The 15,378-nt window shown below is 36.9% G+C and overlaps 1 protein-coding gene across 11 annotated transcripts in view; it reads left to right on the top strand.

The window, feature by feature from the left end:
• The window catches only part of WDR27 (WD repeat domain 27), a 309,044-nt gene that overhangs the window by 102,807 nt on the left and 190,859 nt on the right, over window positions 1-15,378 (top strand). For all 11 annotated transcript variants that reach the window (XM_028846955.2, XM_078001101.1, XM_078001104.1 and 8 more), the window contains one exon: window positions 1,606-1,708. In XM_028846955.2, the coding sequence (XP_028702788.2) occupies window positions 1,606-1,708 (103 nt within the window). The remainder of the gene's footprint in view (window positions 1-1,605; window positions 1,709-15,378) is intronic.

Consider the following 15,378-nt stretch of genomic DNA (forward strand, 5'->3'; position numbering starts at 1 on the left):
TTTCATTGACATTTGGATAATTAATATTTAAATATTTGTAATCGTCAGAGAATTTGGACAGAAGCCTTTTAAGATCCAGGAGACTTAGGTTAAGCCTCTACTGTGACATACAGAACTGCAGGCATTGTATGGAAAACAAGTTAATAAAAAAATATTTAGCTAAGCTATCTTAATTTATTTTCCTAAGATTGTTTTGAAAATATAAATCATTCCTGTAAATATAAAGTGTCCAATATGTATATTCCTAGTAGATAGTCAACAGAAATTACTTTTTTAAGGGAATAAAAAGATATATATTTATTGTAAAAAGTGAAATTGTTATGAAATTGCTTCTATAGAACTAATTGATTACTATTTCTGCCAGTCCTATTTTATTTTACAGCAAATTTTATATCAGTAAAAGCCATAACTAGATATGTAAAGGTAGCTTTATGTGAGCAGGCTTCCAGCATTCCAAAGCGAGATAGTTTAGGCAGTTACATTGTTATCAACAGCCGTAAGCTTAATTTACAGATTGTTTGTCACATATATGCTATTAATTTTATATATTTATATGAAATGTAATTTATATACAAATAAAACCCTGTTTAAGCAAAAAAGTATATATGTCCTGATAATTATGATCACTGCATATATAATGTACTCAACAATATAACAAGCTGATACGGATTTTTATGTGTATGTGCATGCACTTACACTGTGCACAAGGATACAGTTAGCAGAGTGTCTTTGCTCTGCTCTTTCATCACTTTAATCACTAGAACAAATACAAAAGCACATCTTTTGTATTTATATTTTGTGTTTGTATTTTGTATTTGTATTTTTATTCGCATTTGTATTGTATTTGTACTTTGTTAGTACTGTATTGTATTTGTATTTTGTATTTGCATTGTATTTGTATTTTGTATTTGCATTTGTGTTTGTGTTGTATTTGTGTTGTATTGTATCGTATAGTACCGTATTTGTATTTTGTATTGGTATTGTTACCTGTGTGCTGTATGACTTTGCCACCACTCAGGGCACCTGGAGCAGGAACCTTGTCAGGCATCTTTGTGGTCCCCAGCCCAGTGCTGCTCAGTGCTTGCGGAGTCTTCTTAAGAAGGCGCTGGTAATCTCCAAAAGGTGTTGGAGATTCTCTCCATAAAATTAACAAGAATTCCTTGGCATTTTTCACAATAAACAAATTTTATATGGTACTTTTTAAATAGTTGTGAAACTTAACCACCCTTCATAGAATGTTTTGCCTCCAAAACGTCTCTGAATAATTTAACTAAATAATTTATTATTTTAGAAGATTTGTTAGGTTTGTTTTGATATTTTAAAAATTTCCAGAATATGTTTACATTTAATATTTATCATATATAAAAGCTTATTTACTATTAGTTTTGTCATCTTTGGGAATTTAAGATTTTGAATAGTGTTTGAGTTATTTTAAAATATCTCGAGAGAGACCCATTAACCATTTAATAATTCTTACGTATAAAATATTCTTCCATTATTCATTTGTTCTTTTTGTGAAGAAAAGCAACAAGTTGTTTTCTTTCCTCTAATTTGCATTCAAATTTAAAAATGATTTTTCTCCTGGTGTTTCTTTCCTCCCCGTAGGTGTGAGCGCCACTTTGAAGGGCATCCATCCCGCGGCTATCCATGTGGAATTGCTTTCAGTCCTTGTGGGCGATTCGCGGCTTGTGGGGCCGAGGACAGACACGTATGTATTTGTATTTTGACAGTCTATAAATGTTTAGCAGTCTATAAATGTAGAGATTCTAGACTTTGGTAATGTGTAGACTGTTTAATATTGTTGCATATTAGAATAGAAACCTACTTGCAGCTTGACTGTTGGTCAATATTTCAAGACGCTTACACAGTAATAGCATTTTAATAATGTGTGAGGTATGAAAGATGTTTTTACTGAAGCATGATAAACAGTAATCACTCATGAATTATTAATAATTTCATAGATACTTGTTGAGTGCCTACTATTTGAAAGACACTGTGCTACACGTTGTATTTTCTTTTTTATTACAAGATTATAATATTAATTAGTGAAACACCAGATCCTGTCTATTTAATGGTGTGATCTTTTCCTAAGTTACATCCTTAGGAAACAATGTGCTTTTATTAATGGAAATGCCCCCCCTCCCCTCCACATTACACATTATGTGCACGTGCACCATGCCTGGCTAATTTTTCTATTTTTAGTAGAGACGGGGTTTCACCATGTTGGACAGATTGGTCTCAAACTCCAGACCTCAAGCCGTCCGCCTGCCTGGGCCTCCCAAGGTGCTGGGATTATAGGCGTGAGCTACCACACCTGGCCTAATTTATCTATTTGTGAACCGAATCTCTTTGTACAGTGGTGTGTACATGTATGTGTGGTGGTTCTGGAGATTACAGCATATATGCCTATTATCTTGTTAGTCTTCTTAGAGATGGTTCTTCATTTCCAGTGAAATGTGAAGACTTTATGACCAAATTGGTCGCCATATCCTTCCCATTCCATGTTGTAGCTGTCTTAGGTATCACATCTTCATGTGTTCAGAACTCTATCACAAAATGTTATACTTTTTTATTTCAATAATTATACATAATGGTGTAATATATTTATCTAGACACTTAGCAATTTCTGCTTTCTTCTTCATTCCTTAAGTTTCAAGTTTACATTTAGCATTTAGAGTAGTTTTTCTCTTTTTTTGACCTGGAGAATTTTTTTTAGCATTTTTTTAGTGCAGTTCTACTGGCTATGAATTCCCTTACTTTTCTTTCATCATAGATTATCTTTATTTTGCTTTCTTTCCTAAAGCATATTTTCACTGTGTCTGGAATTCTGACTTGACAGTTCTTTTCTTTTTTTTTTTTTTTGGTTTTTGTTTTTGTTTTTTTTTTTGAGACGGAGTCTCGCTCTGCCACCCAGGCTGGAGTGCAGTGGGGTGATCTCAGCTCACTGCAAGCTCCGCCTCCTGGGTTCACGCCATTCTCCTGCCTCAGCCTCCCAAGTAGCTGGGACTACAGGCGCCCACCACCTCGCCCGGCTAGTTTTTTTGTATTTTTTTTTAGTAGAGACGGGGTTTCACCGTGTTATCCAGGTCTCGATCTCCTGACCTCATGATCCGCCTGTCTCGGCCTCCCAAAGTGCTGGGATTACAGGCTTGAGCCACCGCGCCCGGCGACAGTTCTTTTCTTATAGCACTTTAAATATGTTGTTACACTGTTTTTTGGCTGTATTTGTTTTTAATGAGATATCTGAAGTCTTTCCAATCACTGTTGAAATAGGCAGGTGTAAAGTTGGGAATATAAATCAAAACTCTGGAGATAAAGACTAATAATCAGGATAGAGATGATAACTGAAGTGTTAGTAATAAATAAGGTGCCTATGAAGAATGGATACAATGAGTAAACCAAAAGGTAGTGAGTAGAATTCCGGAGAACCTCGACAGTTGAAGCCAGTGGGGAGAAACAGAAGGAAAGGATTTGAGTTACAAGAGGAAAACAGAAGTGAGAGGGTTCCCATGAGGGCCAAGGGAAGCTACAGCTCAGTGAAGGGGAAAGATTCAACAGGTCATGGCAGCGGCAAAGAGTGGAATAATCAGTGATGAACAGAGGCCGCAGAAGATGAACAGGTAGCTGAGGAATGAACGGGAGAAGATGAAATGAGGATGGCACTGAGTGTTCCTTACAAATGGTACATTTAAAGTAGAATAATTAATCTATTTATTTTTCAATAATAAAAATACTATTTTTATTACTAATAGTATTATACACATCTATTTTTATGTATCTTCTTACATTGACTCAGCAGATATAAATACTTGCTTTCCCTCTTATCCACAAGTCAGGCAAAGGTAAAATTAATGTACCTGTACATTTAAAGCAGGCTTCTTAAATATTATCACACACCTTCTAGATTCCCCTGGGCATTTTATTTGAGACCTTTTAGTGTTGATCAATTAGAGCAAAAAAATAAATCACAGAAATGTGTGTTTGCCTAATTAATACTGAATATATTTGCTTCCTAAAGGCTATGAAGGATAAGATAAAAACCAGTGGAAGAAACCAGTATATTTCAAATGAAGACAGCATTTTTGGGGATGAGTGCTGCACTGTGATTGAAATCCAGAATGATTTATCTGTTTATTATATGTCATCTGCATAGACAATACACATCTTTGTGACCTTAAATACAGCAGAAAAAAAAGCTTGAAAAAACAATGACAGAAAAATTCTCAAATAGAAGACACACAATTTCAGATTCACAGCTTTCAGTGAATTTCAGATTCAAATTGAATTTGAATCTGAATTTCAAATTCAAAGCACTCGGTGAATCCCAAACATGATAAATTAAAAGAACACTGTTCATTATAGTTTCTCCTACCCTTAAAATGGACTCTGCCTTTGAAATTCTCCAAGTCTATATTCCAGTGCATTGAAACATCTCTTCTCCTCTTATTTCTCATTATTTAGTTAGTCCAGACCTGCATGATCTCTTACCTGATAAATATCAACTGGTCTCCATTATTAATGACTTCTTTTTTTCTTCACTGTTGCCAGAATAATCTTCTTCATATTCAGGCTCAGCACTGGCTATGATGGAGTAGCTTGGAACTGACTAGAGTGCCTATCAGAACTACTACACAAAACCTGGTTAAACTAGGTTTAACATTCTGCAGCTACTTCTTCTCTGAAGGAGTTTGCCATTTCTGAACAAAAAAAACAGACCTATGTTACAGGCAAAGCCATACAGAGGGATGCAGCTGTCTGTGTGTGTGTGTGTGTGTGTATGAATGGTAAGAGGTGAAGTTGTACATAAAAATTTTTCTTGATATTGCAGGGATGTAGAGATAAAAACTTGAAAACTGTAGGGCCATGAAGGGTCAAGTGCCGTGCCTGACACTACCAGTATTCCTGTCAACATATTTTATTCAATTCTGGAGCTAAGGAGGGCAAGAAACTGATAGGCTCAGCAGAAAACCTTTAGAAGCAGAGTGGGGTTTTTAACAATATTTCAGGGCTGAGGATATAAATATCAGAGGTCAGTCCCTGCTAGTGGGGTGGGAGTTCCCAATGGACACCTTAGCTTACCCCTGGATAAACCAGGAGTTGATGGAATCTCACCCAAGCTGCAATCCAGCCTTGAGTCTGCTCAACTCGGTTTATAGTAAGGAAGTCTTCTCCTGCTCCGTCTGCCCACCTTTCTGGAGTACAATAATATAATTTTGAGCCTTGGGAGGTTTTTTTTTTTTTTTTTTTTTGTAATATGCATAGCATTCAGTTTTGAGTCAAAAAGTACAAATATGTCAAGACATAGAGAAAAAAAAAAAGGAAAAAAAACATCATAATAGAAACAATACTATGGGTGACTCAGGTATTGGACTTAGCAGACAAGGTTAATATATTCAAGGAAATAGAGTGCAAGTCAGAGGCCACAAATATAAGGATGGAGAATTTTACCACATTGTTGGAATTTCCTAGAACTGAAAGTTACATCATTTGAAATTAAGAGTGTAGAGACAGAAATGTTGAAAATAGCAGGATGGGAAATGAAGCTGATATGACAATACTTTAGTGTAAAGTAGACTTTGGGTCTTAATGCATTACTAGAAATGATGAATGACATTTAATATGACAAAGATGCCAATCTATGTAGAAAATGTCATAAACCTGTATGCACCCAATAATGTAGTTTCAAAATATATAAATCAAAAGTGATATAACTCTGAGAAGAAAAAGATGTGTCTTCAATCATAATGGAATACTTTGACAAACTTCTCTTAATGACTAGAAATGACTAGAAAACAAACAGATTATTGATGATCATGACACTTTTTAATGTAAATACAATTACACTTTTCTTTGTAAATACTATGTGTTTAAAATATTCTGCTGGGTCTCTATGTAGAACCAGGATCTTACGTGTGGCTTAAAAGGACTTTCACAACATGCCTCCAAATTACCTATCTATGTTCTCTCTCGATTTTTTTCTATATATCCTACTTTCTGTGTCATACAACTTCTGGATATCACAGTTCTTTTTATAATAATAATTTTAAAAAGATGAACCAAAAAATATTCTCACAGAACACAAGACTACATCAGAAAAATGTGTCTGCTAAACAGGTGAAAACTGATGATATATTTGCAAATTAGCTTAAGAAAGTTAAGAAAACACATACAACATCGGAAATTGCTAGACAACAGGAATATATGAAATGAGAACTGATGAAAGTTAGGAAGGCATTAGAAAAAAATTCAGAAATAAAGGCCAAATGCAAAGGAATATTATAGAAAGCAAATATAGCGAGCACAATAGGGAAAAAGGATACAAATGAGAGAAGTAAATAAAGAAAATGATAAAAGAAATTCAAGGTGAAAAGGTAAATATAGAAGTTTAGCAAAGGAGATTCAACCTACATATAAATGGAGTCCCTGGACATTTTTTTTTTAAAGTTAGTTAAACTAAAGAACAAATAATTAATATAATTCAAAAATATATTTTCTAAAATTAAAAAAGTTTAGTTAAATCTAGATATTGCAAGAATACCTGGGAAAATTGACCCAGACTAGTTTGCATAGAAATACTGCTTAATAAGTCCATTTGACTACAAAACACCTTTGTGGATCCATGTAAAATGTTCAAATGCTTATAAGGGAAACAGTATCAGCTTGGATTGGACTTTTGTAAATCATCATTTTTTTTTTTTGTTAAAAAAACATTGGGAAGAACATATTTAACATACTCAGAAAGATAATCTGAGTCAAGAATTTTAATATCCAGCTACATTTTTTTGAGTATAAAACCAGACACACAGTTATGAATATGCTAGAACTGAATGGTGTTCCCTCGAGTTATATTGAAAAATAAAGCTTTATAAAACCAAGCTAGGATTGAAGAAGTTTCAGCAAAAGCTTCAAGGTGAGCAGTGAATGTGTTTAACTATGGAAGATCAAAAGGTGGGAATGAGGTACGACAGAATACTTTGTAAATGTTCTGTTACAGTTTAATAGTACAAAACTGGGAGACGTGAGAATATAACTAGAAAGTAGAATACATCTCTTGATTCTCTTGTAGATGTTAATTGAGTAAGAAGAGATCAGTTGAAGCTGACAATAGAATTGTAAGCTCTTAAATGTAATTTAAGAGTATAAAATTAAGATAATTATGACTAAAATTGAATGTAGAGGAAGAGAGATGGAAAAATGGTTGCTAGACAGCCTCACTGTTGGGCATAGTAGTGAACTAACATGCATTGTCTTAGAGAGGAGTGGACCAAGAGTTTTGTATAAAGCTTTTAATAAAATATAACTGCTGGAACAAGAATTCTGCCGTTTTTAAGTGCCCAAAGAAATATCTAGATAGGACAAATAAAATAGACCATAAAGTGCCATACATTATATAGAATTAAAAGTAAAATACTAGGATGAAACTGAGATGGAAATGTCAGTCATATTGATGTCTTCGTTGTTGTTGTTTTCATTTATTTTTGAGTCTTGCTCTGTTAGCCCAGGCTGAAGTGCAGTGGCATGATCATGGCCCACTATGAGCTTGAACTTCTGGGCTCAATCCATCTTCTTGCCCCAGCCTCCCACATAGCTGGAACTACAGGCACATGCCACCTGGCCTGGCTCATTAGTTTTTTAGAGATGAGGTTTCACTGTGTGGTCCAGGCTGCTCTCAAACAATTGGCTTCAGGCCTCCAGCCTCAGCCTCCCAAAGTGCTGGGATTACAGGCCTGATCCACCATGCCTGACTCATATCAATGTTTAAGGAAAAAAAGAAAAAAATTTCAGATTGGATTTTACAGATGAGGAAAAATGTCTGAGTCCATGCTGAATATAGGAGATGCCTTAAGCCAAAGTGATCCAGGAAGGATAAAGAAAAGAGATGTTTAATGTATACCAGACAAGTGAAAATAAAAATAAAGCAGATTATGTGATTTTAATATCACACAAAACACAATTCAACCAAAAAATTATGAGGCAAAGATACTTATAATGCCAAAGGCCAAAATTCACAATGAAAATACATGTTAGTATCTAATTTTGAAGAAAATAAACAAATTTCACAAGGTGGAAATGATAAGAACCAGTTAATAAGTAGCCACACATTAATAATGGAGACTAATGCATCTGTCTCGGTCCTTGGCAGGTCAAGTGCACAGAAATTATAAGGTTGTAGGAAACTTCTATATCATAATTGATAATGCATTATTTTATAGATATTCATAGTAATGTTTGTCTGCCAACAAGGAAGGCGTCTTATTTTCAAGTGCACATCAAATATCTATGAACAATGACCATAAATGAATACAGAAAAAAGCTCAATAAATTAAAAAAATAACACAAAATCAACATTTTCTCACTATAATGCAATCAAAGTACAAATTTAAAAACCAAAAAGTTTCTTCCATCTAAATATTAAAATTCCGTCTGTTAAGCAACTCTTGGTTTAAAGGTATGAAACAAAATATGAAATTGTAGAATTTCTTGAAAATAATGCTGTTTCTAACATGACATATCAGTGTCTCTGGAATACCCATAAACCAGTTTTTGAAGGGAAATTTATAGCACCAAATACCCATATCATACATTTTTAAAGGGAAAAAGTAAATGAATATCTAACTAAAAAGCCAGACAAGGAACAGCAAAGTAAATCAGAAGAAATAAATTGATAGAAAAGCAGGTGAGAAGTTAGAAAACAGAAAATCAGTAGAACTAATAAATAAATTAAAACACTAGTTGTGTTTTTTTTTTTTGTTGGTTTGTTTGCTTTTTGAGACAGTGTCGCTCTGTCACCCAGGTTGGAGTTCAGTGGCACGATCTCAGCTCACTGCAGCCTCCGCCTCCTGGGTTCAAGAGATTCTCTTGCCTCAGCCTCCCCAGTAGCTGGGATTACAGGTGCCTGCCACCACGCCCAGCTAAGTTTTTGTGTTTTTAGTTAGAGATGGGGTTTCACCACGTTGGCCAGGCTGGTCTCAAACTCCTGACCTCAAGTGATCCACCTGCCTCGGCCTCCTAAAATGCAGGGATTACAGGCATGAGCCACCATGCCTGGCCAAAACACTAGTTTTTTAAAAACGCAAGCAACAAAATAACTTAATCAGTGCAATTTTTTTTTAAAAAATAGAGAAAGCTTAGTCTATAATTAATAAGCAATGAGTAGGCAAAAGCATGGAGCAGAAGGATTTTGAAAATCATGAGACTGCTTCTCATAATTTGTGCAAATTAATATGAAAGCCTCTATACAGATGGTTGAGTCACAGAAATTTAGTTTATCAAACTGGCCCCCAAAGTAGAAACAAATTTAACAGGCCACTTTTCTTAGAAGAAATTGAGAACATTTTCTAAGAGCTCCTTGTGAAATAGTACCAGGCCCATATGCTTTCTCAGGGGATTTTACCAACCTCTTAAACATCAAATAGTCCCAAAGATACTTAACTGTTTTAAAGCATAGAGAAAGAAGGAAGACATCAGACTGCTTTTTGAAGTAACCCTAACTGATAGAAAACTGGATGAAATTTCAGAAAGGAGTTATATTTCATTTATGAATATCAATTGAAAAGCTTAAATAGGAACACAGAATTAGTGCATTAACAATAATTTATCGGCCGGGCGCCGTGGCTCAAGCCTGTAATCCCAGCACTTTGGGAGGCCGAGACGGGCGGATCACGAGGTCAGGAGATCGAGACCATCCTGGCTAACACAATGAAACCCCGTCTCCACTAAAAATACAAAAAAAATTAGCCGGGCGTGGTGGCGGCGCCTGTAGTCCCAGCTACTCGGGAGGCTGAGGCAGGAGAATGGCGGGAACCTGGGAGGCGGAGCTTGCAGTGAGCCGAGATCGCGCCACTGCACTCCAGCCTGGGCGACAGAGCGAGACTCCGCCTCAAAAACAAAACAAAACAAAAACAAAAAAAAAACAATAATTTATCATGTCCAAGCGGGTTATGCATAGAATGCAAGGATGATTTACTGTCAATAAATCCACTAATAATTCCCTCATAATATTAACTAGTATAAAAAGAGGACTCTTACAACCATGTTCCTGGATGCAGAAAGCTGCTTCAATAAAATTCTAGATTCATTTCTGCTAAAACACCCAGTAAAAGAGGAATCCATGAATGCCTCTTTCAAATGATAAAATGCTTATCTCAGCCCAAAAGCTGACATCTTACTGAGAAAACTTTAGAGGTATTCTATGGTTGGGAACAGAGCCAGAACGTTCATTAATTCCACAACTATTTTACAGGGTATTGGAGATATTTCCCTATGAAATTGGACAGGACAACTTAACAGATATGAGCACTGAAAAGAACGGTGAAAATTATGTTTATTCATAGGTAACAAGATTACATATCTGGAAAACCCAAGAGAATTAGTGGCCCATATGAACAATAAAATAATTCAGTGAAAGATTAGTAGTATTTAAATTAATATATGGAACGCAATAGTCTTTATAGGTGCAAAAAAAATAACCTCTGAAAAGTTATAGTGGAAGAGGAGAACTCATGAGAATAGCCTCAAAAAGGATAAACCATTCAGGTATTAACAAGATTTCTGCGAAACCTGCACTAAGAACATTTTGTTTTTCCCCCAGAAGTACAGACTTAGACAAATGCAAAATCGTAACTTGTTCTTGGATAGGAAGATTTAGTTTCATAAAGAAGGCAGTTCTCTGTAGGTAATTTGTAAATTTAACACTGCCCCAACAACAACAAAATTCCAGTAGGTTTTTCTGTAGCTGTACCGTTTGATTGTGAAGTTACTTAGGAGAATAAACAAGTAACAACGGTCAGAATACCCTGAAAAAAAAAGAACAATATGATGGGGAGAACTTACCCTGTCAGCCATTAACTTATGTTGGAAAGCCTTTCAAATTAAAACCATGTGGAACTGGTGCACGAATACCAGTATTTCTTAGCTCCCGCCACGGAAGGTGCTTGGAAGCAGTGACATTCCAGCCATCACCCTTAGTACCCTCTTTGCAGCCTCTAAATGCCGTTCCCCACTAATAGAAGCCAGAACTCCCTGCGTGGAGAGCTGGTTCCAGGTCTGTGGCAGAAGACTTACAAGATGAGCCAGGGACATCTTATGCCAAAGAGAAAAGAAGAAATCAAAGGGTAATGGAGTCATATAACAAGGCCACAGGCAACAGCCAATTCCCAAGGCCTTAAGGCTCCTGCTGCCTTAGGCATGTACTACTGTCTGCTGGTTAGACCCATGGGCAGCACCACATCAGTGCCGTATTCTGTTGGCCAACGGAGGGCTAGCTGAGCATCCAAAGAGTAATGACTGCGATTGACTTCAAACATTGTGTATCCAAACCCTTATCATTTTTTATAATACTCACCCCAGAAAGTTATAGCTAAAAACAAAAACATAAAATATCATTGGTCCCCATTTGGAGGTAACTAGGGCACCTGTCCCTTACTCAGAAGTGTGCCTTATGAAGGAAAATACTTAAACATTTGTCTGCCTTTCCTGTTCGGACTGTATTTTAAGTAAACCAAATAGCCTACTTGGTAAAGGAAAGTTATTTCTTAGTGGATTGCAGACAAGTGGAATGGATGAATGGCAGGATTAGAAAATCACCCTCTTCAATCTTAGATGCAGTAATTGACTGAGGCAAATGTCATCAGTAGGTGAAATTATCAGATGAAGATCATGGCCCAAAGGAAGCTTGAATAATAGACATTTCGCTTAAGAACACATACAGATGGTCAATGCGTACGGGAAAAACGGGCTCACATCACCAATCATCAGGGAAATGCAAGTCAAAACCATAATAAGATACCATCTCACACCTGTTAGAATATCAGAAAGACAAGTGACGATGAGGATGTGGAGAAAGGGGAGCTCCTGCATAGTCGGTGGGAATGCAAAATGAGGCAGCCACTGCGGAAAACGTGTGTTGTTTCCTCAAAAAGCGAAAAGTAGAAATCACATGATCCAGCAATCTTGGGTATTTGTCCAAAAGAATTGAAATCAGTATATGGAAGAGATACCTGCGCTTCCATGGCCATTGCAGCACTCTGCACGATATCCACAGTGTGGAGGCGCCCTAAGTGTCCGTCACAGAGGAGTGGATAAGGAAAATGGAGCGTGGACGTGGAATCACATTATCCCAAGGCCTTAAAAAGTGACTGCTGCCTTAGGTATTTACCAGTGTCCACTGGTTAGACCAGTGGGCGATATCACACCCGTGCCCTGTTCTGCTATGTCTCTGGAAGAGGACGTGCCAGAGAAAAGGGTGGGGTTTATTACTGTGTGTGCCATATTTATTTTGCCAGACCTTGATGGAGGTTGACAAGAGTTGGAGATTGTGCGTCAGCCTTGCAGCCTGATGAGATGATACCATTTGCCTCCCATGGCTTGTGTGGCGGGCGGCCAGGTGGTCCTGCATGCCACCATCAGGAATTCTCCAACAGAGCCTTTGCTTCTTGCTGTAAGGAGGCAAGGCTTCTGTCTTGGTGTGACTTTGTTTTAAATCTTGACCATTTTAGGTCTTCTGAGAATAGTTTACTTTTTTGTAAACTAAAAATTCAGTATCTGAAGAAATGTACAGAATACTCGGAAAATGTCATTTCTGGAATTATTTTCAAAAGCAAAATAAGTGAGCATAATATGACAGTTGATTCCCCTCTGGAAAATGTCGCTACCATTGTCAAGTTTCAAGAGTGCAGAACTCACTTCTGTTTGTAATTCTTCGTCCCCTTTCTTGTGTGGGGTTAATTTGGGTAAAGGGAAACGAAGGTCACATGTTAGGAACTCTGTGAAAGGAAGAATGAAAGAAACTTCATCCTCGCAGACGTGGCTCAGCAGAATTGCAAAATAGTTGTAATGAATCGGTGTAGTCCTGCTTCCAAAACACTTCGCTTCTAAAGTAGTACATTCAGTCCCTTACCAATTTTCGTAAAAACATTTTTGAGCAGTCAAGCATTATTCCAGCACCCACAGATTTATGCCACATCCTCATCTTTTGCCTGAAAAATATTGCTTCCTTTTTTCTTGCTCCTTCTCTCAGGACTTCTTGATTTGGTTCTGGCATGAGATCTACCTACACAGGTTTTATTTCCAGCTCTGTTTGTTTTCTGAATATGTCTTAGCCTCAGCTCGTTTCTCTGTGGTGGCTGAAGTGCTTCATGACTCCAGTGAGTACCTCTAATTAAAATGTTTCTTTCACACATGGATTGTGGTTACATTGAATCATTTGCAGAGCTGTTCATTACCATCACTCTATGGCTTATTGTCTTTCTGTATGTATTGACACTGTGTAGGATCACAGCATAAGAAACCTGTGTATCTACTAAAATATTTCTGATATTTGGGCTTCCAGTTGCTGTGTCACATGTAAAATTGTCATGATCAGAAAATTCATGTACCCCAAGATTCTCTGGACCAAAAGATGTTTCATTTAATTCCATTCTCACTGAGGAAACAAAAGACCTTTCCTTGATAAATTTTACCTCGCCTCTTGCCACTATATTATGTCATTCTATGTGTGTTTTGAGGTTTCATGCAAATGGAAGCCAGCTGATCTCAGGAAGCACTTTTCAAGAGGTGAGTGGCCTTGGAAGGCTGCCTGCCCTCAGCCTGGCTTCCTTGTCTATGGAACTGGGACAATAAAAGTGTTTTCTTCATAGTGCTGCCGAGAGGGTTACACGAGAAAATTTATATAAAATTCTTATTAGAGTGCCTGACAAAAAGTCAGTGTCCAGTAAGTTCTTGCTGCTGTTAACCTCTGTATTTTATCGTTGGAAATAATGGATGGAAAAGAGATTCAGTCATTATAATTTCCCTTATTTGTTTAATCTAAACAGCAGACAGGAGTTCTGAAGAAATTCAGAAACCCTTTGATATTAAATCAGTCCTGAATGAAAAATAGCAAAATAAGCAAAGGATGATTTTGGAAACACCTGTGAGATTAGAGGGAATTTGAGGATGCCCTGACCATGTGTGAATGGGAGTTGTCTTTGGCAGCCCAGTGAAATAAACAGCAAAAGCTTAGAAAAATCAGTTTGGAATCTCAGCACTGAGGCTCCGTGGCTGTCCTGGTAAAGTGCTCTCTACCTGTCATGGTTTCCTCCATAAAAAATGGAGATTGCGATAAAATAGGGATGCACCTTGGTCCATTTTTGTAAATGGTTTATGTAACAGTTGGGTTTTGTAAATAGTGACACACTGTGTAAATGTTAGGGTTACCCTCACCCAGTGGTTCCCAAAGTGGGGTGCCCTGGACCAGCAGCATCAGCCTGACCTGGGAACCTGTTAGGAGTGCACATTCCCAGGCCCCATGCCACCCCTTACAGCAGCAACTGCACAGGAATACTTTTCAAATAAAGATGTGCTTGTGGCAGAAGAAAATAAAATGTAGACATTTTATTTCTCCACTTTCCTTCAAAATTCAGCTGACTCTTGAACAACATGGGTTTGAAATGCATGGGTCCACTTATACATGATTTTTTTTTTCAACAAATATATTAACATTTTTGGAGATTTTCAACACTTTGAAAAAACTCATAGATGAACCACATAGCCTAAAAGTCTAAAAAAATTAAAAAGATACGTCATGAATGCATAAAATGTATGTAGATATTAGTCTATTTTATCCTTGACTATCATAAAATTTACACACATTTTTAAAAAGTTAAAATTTATTAGAATGTATGCACATGCTCAGTCAAGAGAAATATAAACAAGTGCAGAAATGCAGTACGAAATCATCACTTCATAAACTCGACTGTCGTCCATCTAGCACTACTGTCCTCATTTCATCGCCTTGCTGTTGCTGTTGCGGTGAGCTCAGGAGTTACAAATATCCCTTAAAACTCTGTGTGATGCTCATCGCCTCTGTGTGAGCTGTTTGTCTCTCCAGTAAATTGTGTGTTGCAGTGAAAGGTGGTCTCTTACGGCTCTTGTGTATTTTTCATTGTGTTTAATGCAATACTGTAAACCTTGAATCACACCATGGGGCCCATAGGAAGTGCCCCTAGAGATGCTGAACTTTCTCCCAAGAAAAGCCACGACTTTACAGAAAAAGCTGAATTGCTTGGTATGTACGTAGACTGGCAGGCGGCTGCCCTTTCAAGATAAATGAATCCAGTATAAGAAATAATGTAAAAAAAGAAAAGGAAACTCGTGGAGACATGGCTGCAGCTGTGCCAGCAGGCATGAAAACCTTGCACGTTTTGTTAAATCCTTTTAAATCTCATATTGCAAATGCAGCTTTTATGTGGGTGCAGGATTGCTATGAGAAAGGCATACCTATAGACTCTAATATGATTCAAGAAAAAGTGAAGTCATTATCGGACAAAGCAAAGGGAAGGTGAAGGATGACTTGATAATTTTAGAAAGAGGTTTGGCTTAAAAAGTTCAAGATAGGTC

Source organism: Macaca mulatta, chromosome 4 (assembly GCF_049350105.2).
Source record: "Macaca mulatta isolate MMU2019108-1 chromosome 4, T2T-MMU8v2.0, whole genome shotgun sequence".
In the NCBI taxonomy this organism is placed as follows: Eukaryota; Metazoa; Chordata; class Mammalia; order Primates; family Cercopithecidae; genus Macaca; species Macaca mulatta.